The sequence below is a fragment of the Aquarana catesbeiana genome, linkage group LG05 (genome assembly GCF_042186555.1).
Source record: "Aquarana catesbeiana isolate 2022-GZ linkage group LG05, ASM4218655v1, whole genome shotgun sequence".
Taxonomy (NCBI): Eukaryota; Metazoa; Chordata; class Amphibia; order Anura; family Ranidae; genus Aquarana; species Aquarana catesbeiana.
In genome coordinates, this window is record NC_133328.1 from 161,789,797 (window position 1) to 161,811,112 (window position 21,316).

At 45.2% G+C, this 21,316-nt stretch overlaps 1 protein-coding gene across 1 annotated transcript in view; it reads right to left on the reverse strand.

The window, feature by feature from the left end:
• The window catches only part of TOPAZ1 (testis and ovary specific TOPAZ 1), a 206,689-nt gene that overhangs the window by 35,438 nt on the left and 149,935 nt on the right, over positions 1-21,316 (reverse strand). The window contains exon 6 of the mRNA XM_073632756.1: positions 12,461-12,664. Coding sequence (XP_073488857.1) covers positions 12,461-12,664 — 204 coding nt within the window. The remainder of the gene's footprint in view (positions 1-12,460; positions 12,665-21,316) is intronic.

Genomic DNA, 21,316 nt, shown 5'->3' on the forward strand with positions numbered 1-21,316 from the left:
GAGAGGAGAGAGAGAGGGAGAGAGAGAGAGAGAGAGAGAGGGGGGGGGAGGGAGAGAGAGAGAGAGACATTTTAAGTACCTTAATTCTTCTGCTGCACGGGCGGCCGTTAACTTCTCCTATTCTCCTCGTGCAGATTAGTGGGCGGTGCTGGCGCCGCACGGGACGAGTCACGAATGGAAGGGAAAATCAACCAGCACAGCGTTCTCCTGCTCCTCCCCTCAGGCACACAGAGGGATATCACTCAGCAGTTCAGTGGGCAGCGCCCGATCGGAGGAGGAGGCACACACACGCATTGCATAGTGCGGCGGCGGTCGCCGCTGCTCTTTATTTTCCTGACACAGCCAGCCAAGCTCTGAGCCAAAAGCGGCCCCAGGGCACTAAGTGCAGACAGCCTACCGGGAAATTTCCCGGTAGGCCAGTCCGGCACTGCAGGCCACCATCCTAAAAAAAAACAAAAAAAAAAAAAACAATAAAAACAAAACAAAACTTGAAGCTGTTAAACTGGGAGGAAGAAAAACAAAACAATGAAGTCCACCAGAAACACAGAAAATCAAAAGATTTTGGGGGGGCAGTGCAAGGTTTCCACCCATAATTCAATGGCATAAGGAAAACAGTATTTCAACTGTCCACTCCCAGGGAGAGAAATGTTGACAAGGCTGGGAGAAGGAAACTAAGATGGACACAGTTGCCACTCCAGATTGACCAAGACTCTAGACACAAGTACCAACAAAACATGGTTAACCTGACTGCCTAAAATTCAGAAATATTGGAAAAAGCGATCTTCTGCTGGGTGAAAAACGATTGGACCGGAAGGTCAGCTAGTAAAAGGCCCCAGACACAGCAAAAGATGAGTTAGATCCAGAGCAGATATATACATCAGTGGCAACCTGAACAAGGAACAAGCCTTGCATAGTTAGCATCACATAACTGGACAGACCCAATGGTGACTCATCCTCTCCCAGCCAGTAGGAAGTCATTCAGATATCCCACAGTGGGAATGTCTTGTAGATAGATCAATACAAAAATAGGGGGACCCAAACCTTGGTGAACCCACACAATGTGGAGACTGAAAATATGGGAGTCCCACGGTAGTGATAAGGTGATGAAATGCTGGAATAAAAAAAAAGCATACAAGTAAGCATCCTAAACATCCATACAGGCCAGAAGAATCCTGGTAAAGTAGATCAAGAAAACACTTGGATTTTACAATACTAGCGGAAATTTTTTGTGCTGGAATGATACAGATAGAGTCTGCAGCTGCAAGATAGACCAGACACCTCTACAGATGGGAAAGGTTGGAGTAGAAGGAAACCCCCCAAAAAATTAACCATGCACCACAGCCCAGGAATATAAGAGTCGCATGGAGATCTGCCAGGCCATGTGAGGATGCAGCAGGCAAAAGGGACAGCACCAAAGTGAGTCTGGAACAGTACTGAAAGGCAGACCAATAATAGCTAAAAGCTATAAAGAAAATGTAGTCAAATTGATATAGAAGTACATAGTACGGCTGCACTGTGACCACAGCCTTCTTTGGCACCTATACAGTATCGCAAAGTACACCCCTCACATTTTTGTAAATATTTTATTATATCATTTCATGTGACAACATTGAAGAAATAACACTTTGCTACAATGTAAAGTAGTGAGTGTACAGCTTGTATAACAGTGTAAATTTGCTGTCCCTTCAAAATAAATGTCTAAACTGCTAGCAACAAAAGTGAGTACACCCCTAAGTGAAAATGTGCATATTGAGCCCAATTAGTAATTTTTCCTCCCCGGTGTCATGTGATTCGTTAGTGTTACAACTTCTCAGGTGTGAATCAGGAGCAGGTGTGTAATATTTGGTGTTATCACTCGCCCTCTCATACTCGTCACTGGAAGTTTAACATGGCACCTCATGGCAGAGAACTCTGAGGATCTGAAAAAAAGAATTGTTGCTCTACATAAAGATGGCCTAGGCCAGCCCTCAAAAATTGCACTTGCCTGCTCGCATTTTGCGGGCTGGCGAGCTATGGCTGGCTGGGAGCGGGGGTGGGGGACGAGCACCGCTGGCAGCCTGGGTGGAATGGAAGTCCTTCTTCCCGGGGATCGTGGAGGGGAAGAGAGAGAGAGCCACCCGGATGTTTAGAGTGCAGCGCAGGGAACACAACAATATTAGCTTTCATTTCACATTGACGTGTTCCCTGCCGCTCGCTGTCAGATACAGCCCCTCTTCCTGGTCCCGGGACTTTGATAGACAGATCACATGTCCAATCCCAGGACGGGTGATCTGTCAATCAAAGTTCCCCAGCCAGGGCGCGGGGTTGTATATGATGTTGAGCGGCGGGAACAAAGCAATTGAAATGAAAGCTGTTATCGCTGTGTTCCCTGCGCTGCGCTCTAAACATCCGGGCAGCTCTCCTGTTCCTCTCCTCCCCTGCACAGGTAGGCTGCATAGTGGACACAGACTGCATAGTGGGCACAGGCTGCATGGTGGGCACAGGCTGCATGGTGGGCACAGGCTGCATGGTGGAGACAGGCTGCATGGTGGAGACAGGCTGCATGGTGGAGACAGGCTGCATGGTGGACACAGGGTGGATGGTGGACACAGGCTGCATGGTGGATAGTGGACACAGGCTGCATGATGAACACAGACTGCATGGTGGACACAGGCTGCATGGTGGATGGAGGGTACAGGCAGCATGGTGGATGGTGGATACAGGCTGCATGGTGGGCACAGGCTGCATGGTGGGCACAGGCTGCATAGTGGACACAGGCTGCATGGTGAATGGGGGACACAGGCTGCATGGTGGATGGTGGGCACAGGCTGCATGGTGGGTACAGGCAGCATGGTGAATGGTGGATACAGGCTGCATGGTGGGCACAGGCTGCATAGTGGACACAGGCTGCATGGTGGACACAGGCTGCATGGTGGACACAGGCTGCATGGTGGACACAGGCTGCATGGTGAATGGGGGACACAGGCTGCATGGTGGATGGTGGGCACAGGCTGCATGGGAGGGCACAGGCTGCATGGGAGGACACAGGATGGATGGTGAACACAGACTGCATGGTGGATGGTGGACACAGGCTGCATGGTGGGCACAGGCTGTACGGGTGGGCACAGGCTGCATGGGTGGGCTGCTTTCATTGGTGGGCAGAGGCAGCTTGCATTGGTGGGCACAGGCAGCCTGCATTGGTGGGCACAGGCAGCTTGCATTGGTGGGCACGGATAAAGTTGTTGTTGTTAATATTTATTTTTATAACTTAATTCTGCATAAAACATTTAAGTTTCATTTAATGAGATCATTTATAAGGGCGTGTTTAGGGGCGGTGTGGGGCATGTTTAGGGGCGGGGTTGGGTGGGGCAACAGGTGGCAAGTAACCCTTGAGGCCTGGCTACTAGCTTAGGACTTGAAATTTTGAGCCCTGGCCTAGGCTATAAAAAGATTGGCAAGACCCTGAAACTGAGCTGCAGCACGGTGGCCAAGACCATACAGCAGTTTAACAGGACAGGTTCCACTCAGAACAGGCCTCGCCATGGTCGACCAAAGAATTTGAGTGCACATGCTCAGCGTCATATCCAGAGGTTGTCTTTGGGAAATAGACGTATGAGTGCTGTCAGCATTGCTGCAGAGGTTAAATGGGCGGGGGTCAGCCTGTCAGTGCTTAGACCATACACCGCACGCTGCATCATATTGGTCTGCATGGCTGTCGTCTCAGAATTAAACCTCTTCTAAAGATGATGCACAAGAAAGAAGACAAGCATACTAAGGACATGGATTACTGGAACCATATCCTGTGGTCGGATGAGACCAAGATAAACTTATTTGGTTCAGATGGTGTCAAGCGTGTGTGGCGGTAACCAGGTGAGGAGTACAAAGACAAGTGTGTCTTGCCTACAGTCAAGCATGGTGGTGGGAGTGTCATGGTCTGGGGCTGCATGAGTGCCGCTGGCACTGGGGACCTACAGTTCATTGAGGGAACCATGAATGCCAACAAGTACTGTGACATACTAAAGCAGAGCATGATCCCCTCCCTTTCGGAGACTAGGTCACAGGGCAGTATTCCAACATGAGAACGACCCCAAACACACCTCCAAGACGACCACTGCCTTGCTAAAGAAGCTCAGGGTAAAGGTGATGGACTGGCCAAGCATGTCTCCAGACCTAAACCCTATTGAGCATCTGTGGGGCATCCTCAAATGGAAAGTGGAGGAGCGCAAAGGTCTCTAACATCCACCAGCTCCGTGATGTCGTCATGGAGGAGTGGAAGAGGACTCTAGTGGCAACCTGTGAAGCTCTGGTGAACTCCATGCCCAAGAGGGTTAAGGCAGTGCTGGAAAATAATGGTGGCCACACAAAATATTGACATTTTGGGCCCAAATTAAACATTTGCACTTAGGGGTGTACTCACTTTTGTTGCTAGCGGTTTAGACATTAATGGCTGTGTTTTGAGTTGGCAGCAAATTTACACTGTTATACAAGCTGTACACCCACTACTTAACACTGTAGAAAAGTTTAATTTCTTCAGTGTTGTCACATGAAAAGATATAATAAAATATTTACAAAAATGTGAGGGGTGTACTCACTTTTGTGAGATACTGTATATTAAGCCGTTTAGAACTTTATATTTCGGCATGTTGTGAAGTTGGAGTTTCATCTGAATAAATGTTGTCCCTGTCCATCTTGGTCCTCCCTTAAATGATGGAGTCCTACTCTTTTGGTAAGTGTATTGGTTAATTTCGTATATTTGGTAGAATAGTGCTAACAGGCCCTTTGGGCTTATGTACTATACATCAATTTGAACAAATGTTCTTTTAGCTTTTTAGTCTGTCTGCATCACCCATACCGGCCGGGAAGAGGATTTAGCCTCCTGGTGTATTGCCCTGGAATGGACTATTCATTTTCCAGCCTTGGGCGAGTCCTGAAACCCTGACCCAGTGGTTGGCCTGCATGATCTTTGTTACCCTTGACGTACTTGTAGGTTGTATTTTGTGCTGTGTTTTTCTCCTTCTAGATGCTGTGACACCCACGTTTTCTGAAAACATGTAGAAATCTAACAATTATAGAACGGTTTCCTATGCATTTCATCGTATCAATACTGCTATAGTGTCTATTCAAAATCACTGTTGCATTGGAGAATTTCTATGGTCATCTATTTTATGCATGGGTACAGTATTACAGCCATGTGCGAGCCTCTTTGGGCATTCTTGATTATATATTGTTTTTAAATGTATATATTGGATAAAAACACTCTTTTACATACAGTGCCTTGAAAAAGTATTCATACCACTTGAAATTTTACACGTTATTTCATGGTAAAACCAAAAACGTAAATGTATTTTATTGAGATTTTATGTGATAGATCAATACAAAGTGGCACATAATTATGAAGTGAAAGGAAAATGATAAATGTCTTTTTACATTTTTTACAAAAAAATATCTGAAAAGTGTGGCGTACATTTGTATTCAGCCCCCTTTACTCTGATACCCCTAACTAAAATCTAGTGGAACCAATAGTCTTCAAATGACACCTAATAACCTAAGAGTCCACCTGTGTGCAATTTAATCTCAGTTTAAATACAGCTGTTCTGTAAAGCCCTTAGAGGTTTGTTAGAGAACCTTAATGAACAAACAGCATCATGAAGGCCAAGGAACACAACAGACAGGTCAGGGATAAATTTGTGGAGAAGTTTAAAGCAGGGTTAGGTTATAAAAAATTATCCCAAGCTTTGAACATCTCACGGAGCACTGTTGAATCTATCAACCAAAAATGGAAAGAGTACGGCACAACTGCAAACCTACCAAGACATGGCCATCCACCTAAACTGACAGACCGGGCAAGGAAAGCATTAATCAGAGAGGCAGCCAAGAGGCCCATGGTAACGCTGGAGGATCTGCATCTGCAGAGATCCACAGCTCAGGTGGGAGAATCTGTCCACAGGACAACTATTAGTTCACAATCCTGGCCTTTATGGAAGAATGGCAGGAAAAAAGCCATGAAGTGTCCCGTTTGCAGTGTGCGAGAAGCCATGTGGGGGACAAAGCAAACATGTGGAAGAAGGTGCTCTAGTCAGATGAGACCAAAATTTTACTTTTTGGCCTAAAAGCAAAACGCTATGTATGGCAGAAAACTAACATCGCACATCACCCTGAACATATCATCCCCACCGTGAAACATGGTGGTGGCAGCATCATGTTGTGGGAATGCATTTCTTTAGCAGGAATAGGGAAGCTAGTCAAGAGTTGATGGGTAGATGGATGAAGCCAAATACAGGGCATTCTTAGAAGAAAACCTGTTAGTGTTCACCATCCAACAACGACCCTAAACATACAGCCAGAGCTACAATGTGGAATGGTTTAGATCAAAGCATATTCATGTGTTAGAATGGCCCAGCCAAAGTCCAGACCTAAATCCAATTGAGAATCCGTGACAAGACTTGAAAAATGCTGTTCACAGATGCTCTCCATCCAATCTAACAGAGCTTGGACTATTTTGCAAAGAAGAATGGCCAAAAATTTCACTCCCCAGATATGCAAAGCTGGTAGAGGCATACCCAAAAAGACTTGCAGCTGTAATTGCAGCGAAAGGTGGTTCTACAAAGTATTGACTCAGGGGGGCGATAACTGCACACCACACTTTTCAGATATTTATTAGTAAAAAAATTTGAAAACCATTTATTATTTTCATGCCACTTCCTGTTGGTCTGTCACATAAAATACCAATAAAATACATTTTCATTTTTGTTTGTAACATAACAAAATGTGGAAAATTTCAAGGGGTATGAATACTTTTTCAAGGCACTGTAATTGTTGTTGTGTCATAAAGTTCTTAGAGGTACCGAGAAAGTCCTTGTCCTCATAAATTAAATTTTTTACATATTACTTTAGGATGTGTTGTCCATATATTGTTGTAATGGCATGTTTCCAATTTATTGACACATGCTCAGAGAATCAGGCCCAAAGATTCCAGTCTCCTGGTCTGGGTCAGGGCAAACATCTTGAGGTTCAGAACCCATCCTGCAAGTCCTGCAGGGAGCACATTGTGATTTCTACTGTGTCTGTCTGCGCAGCCTGGGAGTCCACCCAGAGGAGCAGGCCATCCAAATAACCAGTTGCAGCAATCCCCTTGTTTCACAGGACCCAGGGATCCAAGATCAGCATGAAGGTGAGTGCCACAAATTGATACTATGCGCCCCCAACTGCAATGCGTAGGAACCTCGGATGTCCCTCAAAGATTGAATGTGCAGGATTGCATCCTTGAAGTCTACAGATTCTAGAACATCGGCTGCCACTGAACGAGTGGATTCCAGCTTGAACTTCTGTACCCATCTGAAATATTCAGGACCTAAAGAACCAGGATCGGACGAACCCCATCTTTTTCGGGACTGAGTACAGATTGGAGGGAAGAACCCCTGGAACTGTTCCGATTAGGGCATTAGGACAAAGAAATTCAATGTTGTAGCCAGACCCAACCAGTTTGTGGACCTACTTGTTGGAAATAAGGGAGGTCCAAGGACCCAAGAACCACCGAAGACGACCCCCCACTCAGGAGGCAGGTGGAGGAAAACCTCTATGGCAAGAAGGACTTGACCGCAAGCACGGAGGTCTTGTGGGCCCAGGAGCGCTTGGTGCTGCCCAGCTGGGGCCTCAAAGGGCTTGTAGCCCCGTTACGGGGGCAAGGGGAATGAAGAAAATCCCTTGTGGAGCGAAGGGGGGCTCGGACTTATGACGCGGTACCATCCCTTCTTGGCCTGGGGAGGCAGACAATTCTGCCCACTATAAGGTTTTTGGTGATGACATCCAAGGTAACAACGAAGACATATTCACCCTGGGAGGGCAGGTTGGCGAAGGCTTTTCAGATGTCTAATCAACAGACCAACATGTAAGCTAAAGCACAAGCCAGAGCACCACCGAGATAGAGAGCTTGGAAGGAAGCAGAGTTGCATCCAGGGAAGTGTCATATACGTTCTTCAAGCCCTGGACCAACTGGTTCGCCAGTTCCATATATTACTGGGGCACCTGTCAGGTATTTAAATCTTTTTGCAGAATCTCATTCCATTCGATAGGCGTCTGAGACACCAGGACCATGGTCAACACAGGCAGGAACACTGACCCAGCAATGGTAAATCTAGAGCAGGCAAGCATGGGCTTGAGGGTTGGCGGAGGAGCACCTGTACAGCAAATATGACTTACAAAACAGCATTCCAAGGTTTGCAGCCCAAACAACATAAACCAGTTAGTTATAGTATGGTAGCTGGAGGTGGGAGGGGGCAAGCAAAACTCACCAGCTGGGAAACAGTGCCTCCCCCTCCTCCATAGCCCATAAAGCACCCGGGGCTTGGAGGAAATGACCCAGTGACTGAGCTAGTAAGTACTCTGGGCAAAATAGCAGCTGATCACCAGTGCTCCAGTAGGGTGCAAGGCCGTGGCCTAAATTGCTGGACAGTCTGGCTACATGACAGGACTGTCTGGATTCCAGAAGGGACACCCCACATGCACCCCAAAGCCCCTGCACATGCAAAGGGGAGGGAGACAAGACAGACTCCCTGCCAATTCACCTGCTGGCAGCAGCACGAATTCCGCTGCATCCAAGCCTGAATGTCAACATCAGCAGGCCGTGTTCCATGCGTGAAGTCATCCATCACTGCCCACCTCTTTCGGGTCCATGCATACAGTGCCCTACCACACTACAGTGGCGCTGCCCACAAAAAAAATGGCTGCCGATGGGCGCCAAACAGACCTGCAGCCCAAATCCAATATGGCTGAAAAGGCTTCCCAAGGAGACCATGTGGCGGCAAACCCCGAGATATGGCGAATGCGCCTGCACCATTAACAGGGAGGACGACACCGAGCGGCAGAAAATGCCAGGTCGGCAGTGACCGAGGGCAAGGTAGGTGACACGTGGACTTGCCACAGTTTCCTCCCCCCCCCCCAAGAGCTCCGGGAGTACCAAGAAAAATGCCAGTTGTCCTTTGTTCGAAGCCGCCTGCCCAACAGGGGACCACTACCGCATGCCGCCCATACACAAGTCCCCACCTGAGGGAATACGCAGGCACTCACACGCAGGGGAGCATAGGGGAGACATGAGATACCCACACACCCCGGGAAGGAGAGGTCATTATTCTACTTACTGGACAATGGCTGAGAGTACCTACCCCTGTCAGAATACCTTTCCGCCAGAACAGGTATGCAGTCAGCCCATGGGGACACTGTGATCCAGCAACAAGGTCACTCGGTCATATGTGCCTCCCCCCCATGAGGAACACTCACAGGCTGCCCTTAGGTCCAAGAAAAAGGCTGTCGCAGCCGAACCTGCATGCAACTATGGTTCTGCATGTGCTCAGTGGCTGAGCTGGGTGGACTTCAAGCCTCTATATCATCCTCAGCTGTTGATTGCAGGCCATGCAGACAGGATGGAAAAAATAAAGAAAAAATCCATGCAAAAGAAAAAAGGGAACTAAGATTCCCAGCAAGAAGCTTTAATCCTTACTCCTCGACGCTGAGGCTAAAAACTGAGCTGCCTCTAGCAAGTTGGGAGTTTGGCCGCCATCATGGGCCATCCCTGGCTTGTGCTTTGTTTTTGTGCCCAGTGTGCCAATCCTGAAGGTGGTTAAGATCTCTGCTGTGTCCTTCAATGAATTAAAGAGAAGCATTTATTATTCACAAAACTACATTTGATTGTTGATAAATTATTTCTTATATTAAAGTGTACTGTGGTTATAGTGTGTTCAAATATTCTTTAACAACAGATACTTACTGTATATACTCGAGTATAAGCCGACCCGAATATAAGCCGAGGCACCTAATTTTACCACAAAAAACTGGGAAAACTTATTGACTCGAGTATAAGCCTAAGGTGAGAAATTCACAGCTACTGTAATTGGAAAAGAGGGACAACAATGCCCATTTGCAACCTCAATGTGCCTATTTGCAGCCTCACTGTGCCGATTTGCATCCATAGGTCCCCCGAACTTCAAACTCTGTAGTTAAGGGTTCCTAGATGCCCCCTAGCTGCAGCCAAAATTTGGGGTCTCTGGATCCAAATTCGGTTCGGAAAATTGCAAGCACTTTTCTGCAGCAGAGAATGACATTTTCTGAACCGACTTTGGGGCCCCGTATCTCGGAGCTACCTGGTGCTAGGTGTTGTAGTGCTAGTTCCACTGGATTTGCACACCAAATTTGGGGTTCCTAGCACCAAGTGGCCCGAGATACGGGGCCCCAAAGACGGTTCGGAAAATGTAATTCTCTGCTGCAGAAAAGTGCTGGACTCGAGTATAAGCCGAGGGGGGCATTTTCAGCACAAAAATGTGCTGAAAAACTCGGCTTATACTCGAGCATATACGGTACTAAACCTGCAGGGGGACAAGGCAATAGCAATTCTTGAATGCTCAGCAGTTGGAACACGTGTTTCAGAGATCTCTTTGGCTTTAAAGTGATACTAAACAGACACTGTTTAATTTGCATTGTCCCTTCTCTTTCTGTATGTGGATGATAGCACTAATTATTTTAACAAAAGAACCCCATCTAAGTACCTCATCTAAGTACCTTTTTCCTAATCAATATACAGCTGTCATATGACCCAGATCTTTCCCAACCTGACTGCAGGGAAACATAAGCAGGAGGAGCTTCTAGTCCTCTACTGCTGGTCACTAAATATCAATAAACAATTTTAAATTGGCATACAAAGATATATTTGAAATTAAATCTTTATTACTTTGTGGAAATAACATGGTATGGGCGAATTTCTGTCAGTCACAGGCTGTGTCTTAGAACAAGAAGGCAGGTGAAACCTCCATTAGTCTACATGTAATATCCCGTCCCCATTGTGTTTAGCTGGTTAGTGGGCATGGAGGAGGAGGGAGGGAATGGGCTGTCATTTACCACTGTGTATACACCCACAGGTGTGACTCTATAGTCACATGGGCTGCTCAGAAGTGATAGGGAGGAAATGCTCAGCATAGAAACTCACTGAAAACTGTGCATGTGCAGAGTTGCCACCACAGCTGAAAAATTCATAGCTGACATGAACAGAAGGATGAGATAGAGAGCAGCAGGATCAACCAGATTTTTTGCAGAATAAAGAAAATGAATCCCATTGTAACCGAGTATGAACAGCATGTAATACTGCATCTAGCCCTGGTTCACATTGGAGTGATTTGGCATGTCAAATCGCATACCAAATCGGCAGCAATGGCACTGTCCGAATCGGTGCAACGCTGCAGTTTCTGTACTATTCTTGGCGATTTTGGAGTGCGATTTTCATTGACAATCTATGCAGAAACCCGATGTCTCTGAAATCGCCAACGAAAGCGGGACTGACATGTGGGAATGAAATCGCACAATTTCATTCCTGCAGTCAGTATGAACCAGGGCTTATTGGTAGTTTTTATGATGTTGGTTTAGTGACACTTTAAGGCAAAGAATGACAGGAAAAGATTGACATTTAAATATACAGTGCAAACAAACAAATATAGAATGCTTAAAAGAAAAAAAAATGGCCACCTAAAATTGATACTTCACCTACAGATGAGCTCAACTGGGCTAAATCACTCACTGTCTTTTTTATATTTTCTGGTTAATTCAGCCACTGTATGTACCTTCTGTAGTTTCTGACTCTGTTCCTATCCAACTAGGATTTTTGGGTGTTTCCATGGCTTCTGTGGAATTGACCATTATGAAATCAATATAAAGGCGAACACCTAAACTGGTGCTACGTTTGTAGTGGCATTGGCAGTGGTTTAGACTTGAGAACTCAAGGGCAGAGAACTCACCACTGGAGCATCAGAGGATTTAACAAACCTATTCTTTAACTCCCAGGCAACTAACAAAAACTGAAATGTTTTAGTCTTGGGAGGACTGACCCTTTTAAAATGAAATTTCCCGCCCACAGGCCGTCATATGACGTCCTGGACTTTGAGTGGGGATATCTGAATGATGCCTACAGCCACAGGCATCATTTAGATATCTTTTTCAGCCAGCGGATTCTGTGCACCGTAAGAACAATCAAAGCGGCAGTTCAGTCCCCCCCTCCCACTAGTGCTTCTCTGGGCTCGCCCCTGCGATCGGCAAGCCGGAGAACGAACTCTGAACATGTAACCTGTAAACATTTTTAAAATGTCGTCTATGGAGATTAAGTAACGAAGTCTGGCGACATTCCACGAGTGTGCGCAAATTTAAAGTGTGACATGTTAGGTATCTATTTACTCAGTGTAATATTATCTTTCACAATATAAAAACTGGCTAACTTTACAGTTTTTTTTTTTTTGATTCATGTTTTCTTTTCACAAAAAACGCATGTTTCAATGACCGCCATTTTATTCCCTAGGGTCTCTGCTAAAAAAAACATGTATAATGTTTGGGGGTTCTGAGTAATTTTCTAGAAAAAAATTATGATTTTTACATGTTGGAGCGAAGTGCCAGAATTGGCCCTGGATGGGAAGTGATTAAAGATTAAAACAACACAGCTGTTACTTACGCTTATATTGATCCCTTGCTTTACGCCAAAGACCACTGTGTCCAAGTGCTGTGATTAATTCATGCAGATTGTTATAATCTATTGGTATTTTCTTTAAAACCATGAAGTCTACAATGGAGGAAGATATGCTCAGACTCCGGTTTGACACAGCACAATTCAACACTTTGTTAAAGAGCAAATTGTATTGGGAAACATTGAATTCAGCTGAAACACAAGAAGAAACCAATTAAAATGTACAATGACTGACCCCAGTGTATTTTTGAGGATGCACAGCTACACAAAAAACACACAGTGCTATGACAGGAGATTAGAACAAGAGAAATTGAACTTTCCAGTCAAATTTTTTTTTAAGTTTTTTTTTTCTTTTAACGCACACAAAAACAATGTTCTTATGAAAGAGCAATATACCATCAAGGCCTGCTCAGATTTAAAGGATAAGTTCCCCTTTGGGAACATGTTACATGGTCCACCCGATTTTAGGGTGGAACATGTGACAAGTTCCCAGTGCTGCAGCTACCACCCGCTGAACCCCCCCCCCCCTCCGTGGCAGCAGTATGGGGAGAAACTCCCCACATCAGCTGTTGCTGTTTGAAAACAGCGCGGTCACGTGGGGCTCCACCCACGTGGCCGCATCATATATACACACAGCTTTGTGTGTATGTATGAACTACAAGCCCCAACATCATTAGCAGCTGTCAGCTTGTAGTTCTCAATGAACTACCACGGTGCTGTGGAGCGTTGTGGTAATTCATTGGGTCTTCCTGTTAGTGAGTATCGGCTAACCCGTACGGGATGTACAGTCAAGCAGATACACTGACAGCGTGCAGGAGACCTGCATGGCACCAGTGATCTGCTGATCGCTGGTCAATGCTTTACAGGCTCCTACTACAAAAAAATAATAAATGCACATTTTTCTACCTGCAAAAAGATGTGCATTTATTATTTTTTGTAGAAAGGGAAACTAAGGTAAATAAATAAATTAAATAAAAATCAATCCAAAAAAATTTGCAGCCGTGATAATCATAATCCAGAAGCGCAGGATAAACTATTGCTTACAATGTTAGCTGTAACTTTCAGTTACCTATTCACTCTTTTCTGAAACATAGGCTTAAGAGAGCATTCTTTCAAAAACTGGACATTAAGAAACAGAAGAGTGGTAATTCTGTACAACTATAAAAGGAAGGCCATAAATACCATAAAATTGTGACTTGAGCACAAGGTATATACAGTATCTCACAAAAGTGAGTACACCCCTCACAGTTTTGTAAATATTTTATTATATCTTTTAATGTGACAACACTGAAGAAATGACACTTTGCTACAATGTAAAGTAGTGAGTGTACAGCTTGTATAACATTGTAAATTTGCTGTCCCCTAAAAATAACTCAACACACAGCCATTAATGTCTAAACCGCTGGCAACAAAAGTGAGTACACCCCTAAGTGAAAATTTCCAAATTGGGCCCAGTTTCAATATTTTGTGTGGCCACCATTATTTTTTAACACTGCCTTAACCCTCTTGGGCGTGGAGTTCACAGGTTGCCACTGGAGTCCTCTTCCACTCCTCCAAGACGACATCACGGAGCTGGTGGATGTTAGAGACCTTGTGCTCCTCGACCTTCTGTTTGAGGATGCCCCACAGATGCTAAATAGGGTTTAGGTCTGGAAACATGCTTGGCCAATCCATCACCTTTACCCTCAACTTCTTTAGCAAGGCAGTGTTATCTCGGAGGTGTATTTGGGAAGAGAAGGTTTTGGGGTACTGAGAAACTAAAAGGCACCACATCCCGATATGCAAAAAAGTTTATAAGATACAGGAAATGGGACTTTTAAGGTGCCAATAGAAAAAATAATAAGTTTTTAATCATAAATAATTTTATTAATTTAAATATTTTTTAAAAAAATTGCATTCAGTATTTAGTTATAAATTCATACACTGTTACAGCCATTTTTACTCAACATGTTTAGCTCTGCAAGAGCTTCTTCAGGAGATTTATAGTGTATGAAGTTTAATACTGTAAAGAGAATATATAATATTACCAATCATGGATAACATTAAAACATCATTACAAATTCAATTTCAATAATAAAAAATAACATGATAAATGGCAAATTTTACATTTCAAAAAATCATCGTCAGGCCGAAAGAAAGAAATATTGTGTATATACCTGGTAGTCTAAAAATAGTTCTCGAAATAACTAGATCAATCTTCCAAAATCTAGGTCAAGGCACTCTATTGCAACCATAGGGAGAGAAGACTTCCTATAAATTGTATAGCAATCAAAATGAATTCAGTTGATTAAGAATTTCTTAATATTTAATAATCTGCTGTTTCATTTCTACATAGTATTCAGGAATTTACCTTATTTATTGGAATATAGGAATCCACAAAAATTCCCTCTTTTCATTAGAAAAGAGAAATGGATGGGGAAAGTGAGGAGCCAGTTAGCAGAGTGGATTCTCCTAATTAATAGGGAGCTAGCCTCCTAAAGAGGAAAAATATATCCAGCAGCGGGATGTCCCTCTAGTGTATAGATTTGCTGGCTGTAAAACAGTATTCCAACAGAGTGTCCTACAAAAAAATGGAAAGACATCAAGAAGAGGGAAAATTAAATTTAAAACTTATGCAGAAGCATATGTATTAAATGCCATGTCTCACAAATTCGCCCTGACCGACAGGCCAGGCAAACAATCTGTCCCCATTAAGAGCTACAGAAAGCTTGTCTGGGGCTGACATGTCAGCCCCAATGCAGTGGCAGTAGCGGTTCATCCACACAGGTAGAGTCAAAGTTATTAAGGTTATTTAATGATACTTACAAGCCTTCAATAGGAAGCAAGGTGCTGGTTGGTAAGGAGGGAGAGAGGAGGCTTACAACCTCTCTCTCTCTCACAAATTCCCCGTCAGGAATGGATGGTTAAACGCCATGCATTTCTTCTCTCCCTGTCCCGCCAGCGTCTGACATCATCAGCGGGGCGCGGACGTGTAGTGCGTGTGTGCGTGATTCCGGCACAACAGAGGTGACGTCCGAGGCTGGTCGTGGCGGCGCACATCGCCATTTTGGAAAATCCACTGCCCTTTTTGTGCTTGGGGGACTGCCCGAAAACTTTCAGAACGCCTCCCAGCGTCACTGGGCTAGTGAAGAGGAGTGCAAAAACACGAAGGGCAAATGCACTTCGCTAGCTGCACTGGTGAAAATACCCCTTACGTAAGCGCCAGGTGACACTATAGGGCTCCAGTTGTGGGATGATTGGTCAAGCATCCCACAAACAAGTGCCCGGGGCGTCCGTGTGGTTGCCAGTGCCATTTCCTAGTGGCCTGATTCTATTTTGTCTAGTTAGTATTGTGTTTGTATCAAAGGACTGTAGGGCCTTTTCCCTGATTGTTTCAGGGGAGGAAATTTTTTTCATCTTGGAGGTGTGTTTGGGGTCGTGATCATGTTGGAATACTGCCCTGCGGCCCAGTCTCCAAAAGGGAGGGGATCATGCTCTGCTTCAGTATGTCACAGTACACGTTGGCATTCATGGTTCCCTCAATGAACTGTAGCTACCCAGTGCCAGCAGCCCCAGACCATGACACTCCCACCAGGCAAGACACACTTGTCTTCATACTCCTCCTTGCCACCACACACGATTGACACCATCTGACCCAAATAACTTTATCTTGGTCTCATCAGACCACAGGACATGGTTCCAGTAATCCATATCCTTAGTCTGCTTGTCTTCAGCAAACTGTTTGCAGGCTTTCTTGTGCATCATCTTTAGAAGAGGCTTCCTTCTGGGATGACAGCCATGCAGACCAATTTGATGCAGTATGGTCTGAGCAGTACCAGGCTGACCCCCCCACCCCTTCAAACTCTGCAGCAAGGCTGGCAACACTGATAAGTCTATTTCCCAAAGACAACCACTGGATATGACGCTGAGCACGTGCACTCAACTCCTTTTGGTCGACCATGGCGAGGCCTGTTCTGATTGGAACCTGTCCTGTTAAACCTATGTATGGTCTTGGCCACCGTACTGCAGCTCAGTTTCAGGGTCTTGGCAATATTCTTATAGCCTAAGCCATCTTATATCATTTATGTAGAGCAACAATTCAGATCCTCAGAGAGCTCATTGCCATGAGGTGCCATGTTGAACTTCCAGTGACCATTATGAGAGAGAGAGCGATAGCACCAAATTTAACGCACCTGCTCCCCACATTCACACCTGTGAGTGTAAATGGGGAGTGTGAATAGCAAAATGTCATTTCTTCAGTGTTGTCACATGAAAAGATATAATAAGATATTTACAAAAACGTGAGGCGTGTACTCACTTTTGTGGGATACTATAAGAACAATAAAAATAACATGCAACGTGCAAAGATGAGTAGCAAAGCTCGTGATTCAAAACAATATACCGTATTTATCGGTATATAACACACACTCCAATTTTAGGAGGGAAGTTTAAGGAAAAAACTTACATTTTAAATAGAGAACTTTGAAGCAAAATTAGGGTCACAGCTCATCAATGCACCCTGCTCAGTGCCCATCTGCAGCTATTAAATTGACCAACAATGCCACCCCTGTTCAGTGCCCATCTGCAACCTATAAACTGACCAACAATACAGCCTGTTCAGTGCCCATCTGCAGCCTCACCTTTCTCATCATTGCAGCCTCACCAGTGTTGGATTATCTCTGCTGTCTCCAAGGGAAGAGGAAGAGCGAGCGCCGCTGAATTACACAGAGCTCAAAATCTCTTGTGTACCTGGCGCTCCGTCACTCATAGCCACGTCTCCCGGTCCTGCTCATATGATAGACAGAACAATGGCCCAATGCGGGGCCAGGAGGCGTGGCTGTGAGTGACGGAGCGCCGGGTACACAGAAGATAACGGCTCTATGTAATTCAGTGGCGCTCACTCCTCTTCCCTCAGAGATGGCAGGGATCGGTGTATAACACCCATCCACAATTTTCCCCTGATTTTAAGTGGAAAAAAGTGCGTGTTATACGCCGATAAATACGGTATATAAGATGTGTCAATTTGACCATATGGAGCAGCTGGGCTTATAACAAAGAAAAATTCCTCATAGTGATAAATATGACCACATCCATTCAACACTTAGATTATACAGGTCAACTTATTAGGCAAAAAACAAACCATAAAATGCATGTATATGGTATCATAATTACATAAATATAGTCATAATCAATAACTGTGTACTTAAAGGAGAAGTATGGCCAAAGCTCTTTTGGCTATACTTCCCCTGTTGGTCACAGGAGTGCACTCTGTTCTGTACTTCTATGACCCAGATTCAGCCGACAGCGGCCTTTACAGTGAATATTGTAAATAGCTGGCACATATAGAAACTGGGAGGATTGTGGTGCAATAACAAGTAGATATTCTCATACTGAAGACACAGACTTATGTTGATATATGGACATTTATTTATGTTATTTGGGCGCGGACACTTTTGATTTGGATTATCTTTTATATGTGTATGTGATGATACACATACATTTTTTGTTTTGAGATTATGATTGATATAAGGTTGTGCTACACTTATGTGTATAAAAAGATTATAAATGTTTGTTTTGTTTGATTCCCATACTTCTCTTTTAAGATGAGAACAACGTAAAGGCATCCTTAGAGCTAAATGCAGCAGAGTATAATGGCAATACATTCAAAATGTTATTCCAGTTATATCCACAGAGTAATAGGGCGTACACACGGTCGGACTTTGTTCTGACATTCCGACAACAAAATCCTAGGATTTTTTCCGACGGATGTTGGCTCAAACTTGTTTTGTCTACACACGGTCGCACAAAGTTGTCGGAAAATCCGATCGTTCTAAACGCGGTGACGTAAAACACGTACGTCGGGACTATAAACGGGGCAGTGGCCAATAGCTTTCATCTCTTTATTTATTCTGAGCATGCGTGGCACTTTGTCCATCGGATTTGTGTACACACGATCGGAATTTCCGACAACGGATTTTGTTGTCGGAAAATTTTATCTCCTGCTCTCCAACTTTGTGTGTCGGAAAATCCGATGGAAAATGTCCGATGGAGCCCACACACGGTCGGAATTTCCGACAACACGCTCCGATCGGACATTTTCCATCGGAAAATCCGACCGTGTGTACGGGGCATAACTGTCTCTCGAGGCAACAAAAACTCCAGCAGTGAGATCAAATAGGCTGAATAGAAGCCAGGTAAGATGTGGTTATGGTAATGGGGGGTACGGGGACGGACTACAGTGAACCAGGAAAGTGCACGTCAAATGTCACTTGACTTGAGTTCCCTTTCTTTCTTAATTCTCCAAAACAAATGAGAGCTGCAAAATACTCACTATGCCTCTTAGCAAATACCTTGGGGTGTCTACTTTCCAAAATGGGGTCATGTGGGGGGGGGGGGGGGGGGGTTGTGCTATCTTGGCATTTCATGGCCTCCGAAACTGTGATAGGTAGTGAGGAGTGAAATCAACAATTTACGCCCTTAGAAAGCCTGAAGGTGGTAATTGGTTTTTGGGGTACTGTACACGGCTAAACTGCCAAAAAGTCTCACACATATGGTATCCCCGTACTCACGAGAAGCAGCAGAATGTATTTTGGGGTTTAATTTCACACATATCCATGGCATGTTTGAGCAATATATCATTTAAGTGACTACTTTGTGTAAAAAAACAAAAAAAAAAACAACTTTTTGCAATTTTCCCAAAACTTGTGGCAAAATATAAAATAATATTCAATGGGCTCAACATGCCTTTCAGCAAATAGCTTGGGGTGTCTACTTTCCAAAAATGGGGTCATTTGGAGGGGGAGGGGGTTTGTGCTATCTTGACATTTCAGGGCCTCTGAAACTGTGGGTAGTGAGGAGTGAAAGCAAAAATGTATGCACTAGTTTCAAATGGGGTCATTTGAGGGGGGGTTTGAACTGTCTTGTTAGAAAATTACTTTGAAACATTATATATTTTTTTTAAAGCAGAGGCCCTACAGATTAAAACGGTGGGTGTTGCAATTTTTTTTTCCAAATGTAATTTTTTGGGGAAAAAAAAGCTTTTTTGATTTTTAATGCACAGAAACACACTATATTGCCCAAATGTTTGTTAAAAAATGCTTTCAAATGCAGCTGCGACAAACTACATATATTTTTAAAAAAGCCTTTACAGGTTACCACTTTAGATTTACAGAGGAGGTCTACTGCTAGAATTATTGCCCTCGATCTGACGTTCATGGTGATACCTCACATGCATGGTGCAATTGCTGTTTACATATAACACGAGACCGATGCATGCGTTCGCCTTTGCGCAAGAGCAAATTATTTATTTTGCTTTTCTATTTTATTTATACACTGTTCCCCCTTTTTTTTCCACAGGGAATGTAAATCTCCCCTATGATAGCAATAGGTAGTGACAGGTACCCTTTTTGAAAAATGTGGGGTCTATTGGATTCTAGATCTCTCCTCTTCCCTTAAAACATCTAACCACAGGGCGTGGTCTGGAGCTACATGGAGTAGGACGTGCGGTGTGAGAGCTCCACTTGAGATAAATCCTTCTACCTGATCCTGGGGGCTATATTCCCCACAAACAGACGCCAGAAAGTCGTTGGCTGCCTTCTTGACCCTGAGCCGACATGTCTCCCCCTAAAAGAACCGGAGCCATTGCCAAGCTGGACAAATATCGCCGCGGGACCCGGGGGAGGAAGATGACGCCGCCCGCTCCCCGAGGAAGACGATCAGACCTCCGGTGACACCGCCAGAGTACTGGAAGCCATCGCCTTGTGCCAATCCACCCTCAACTCTAGGATTGAGGAGGTGAAGGTCGACCTGTCCTTAATCAGGCAGGATATCCACAAGCTACAAGAACGGGTGTCCGAAACCAGGTTGGCCACGTGGAGGAGGGCCTGCACCTGCTTCAGGTCACCACTGAACAACTGCAATACCAACTGAATGTGGTCCTCTCCAAACAGGATGACATGGAGAACTGCCTCCGGAGATGTAACCTGTGCTTTGTGGGGCTCCCCGAGAGGTCTGAGGGTGCGGACCCCCCCCATGTACCTGGAAAATCTGCTAATTAAGACCTACGGCGGGGAGGCCTTTTCCTCCACATTTGTGGTGGAGCGTGCTCACCGCCTTGCCGCGAAACCCCCACTTGCTGGAGCCCCGCTGCGAACCTTCATCGCCAAGTTCCTCAATTACCGCGACCGAGAGGCCATCCTCAGGCTTACCCGGGAAAGAGGTAATATCCGCATCGGCAACTTGTCTGTGGCGGACTTTTCAGCTGAAGTGCAGAAAAAAAGAGCGAGATTCACCGAGGTGAAGCGGCAGCTTCGTGTGCACCACCTACCGTACGCCATGCTCTTCCAAGCACAGCTCCGTGTGGTGAGCGACGGCAAGGCACAGTTCTTCAAAGACCCGCAAGCTGTTCTATCCTGGCTGGATCACCTCGGCGCGGCCAGCCCACTCCTAGGTCCATATCCTCTGTGTATTGACACCATGAACTGCCCGGAGCTGGTGGATCGCTTTCCATGTCTGACCTACTTCCCCTTCCCCCTTACCTCTCCTGGAACCGTGAGTTGGTCGTACTCTTTGTTTATCTAACTGTCCCCCTCCTCTCCCATCCTCCATTGAGACTCCGCACTTGTCCCGCTTCCCCTATACTCTAACCGCAAGCTATTGTCTCCCCCCTCCCAACAACATGCTTAATCTGTGTGCCGCGGGAGGCTCACCCGCACCTACATCCCCCAAGACTGGATACCCCCCTGCACCACTGTGCGCTCTCCAGTTTGATCACCCCCCCTGACCCTGTTGGTCACCCCAAGAACTTGGCACCTATGCCACCCTTGACTACCACCCTCCCACCACTGTTTCTCTGTCCAGCCTCTG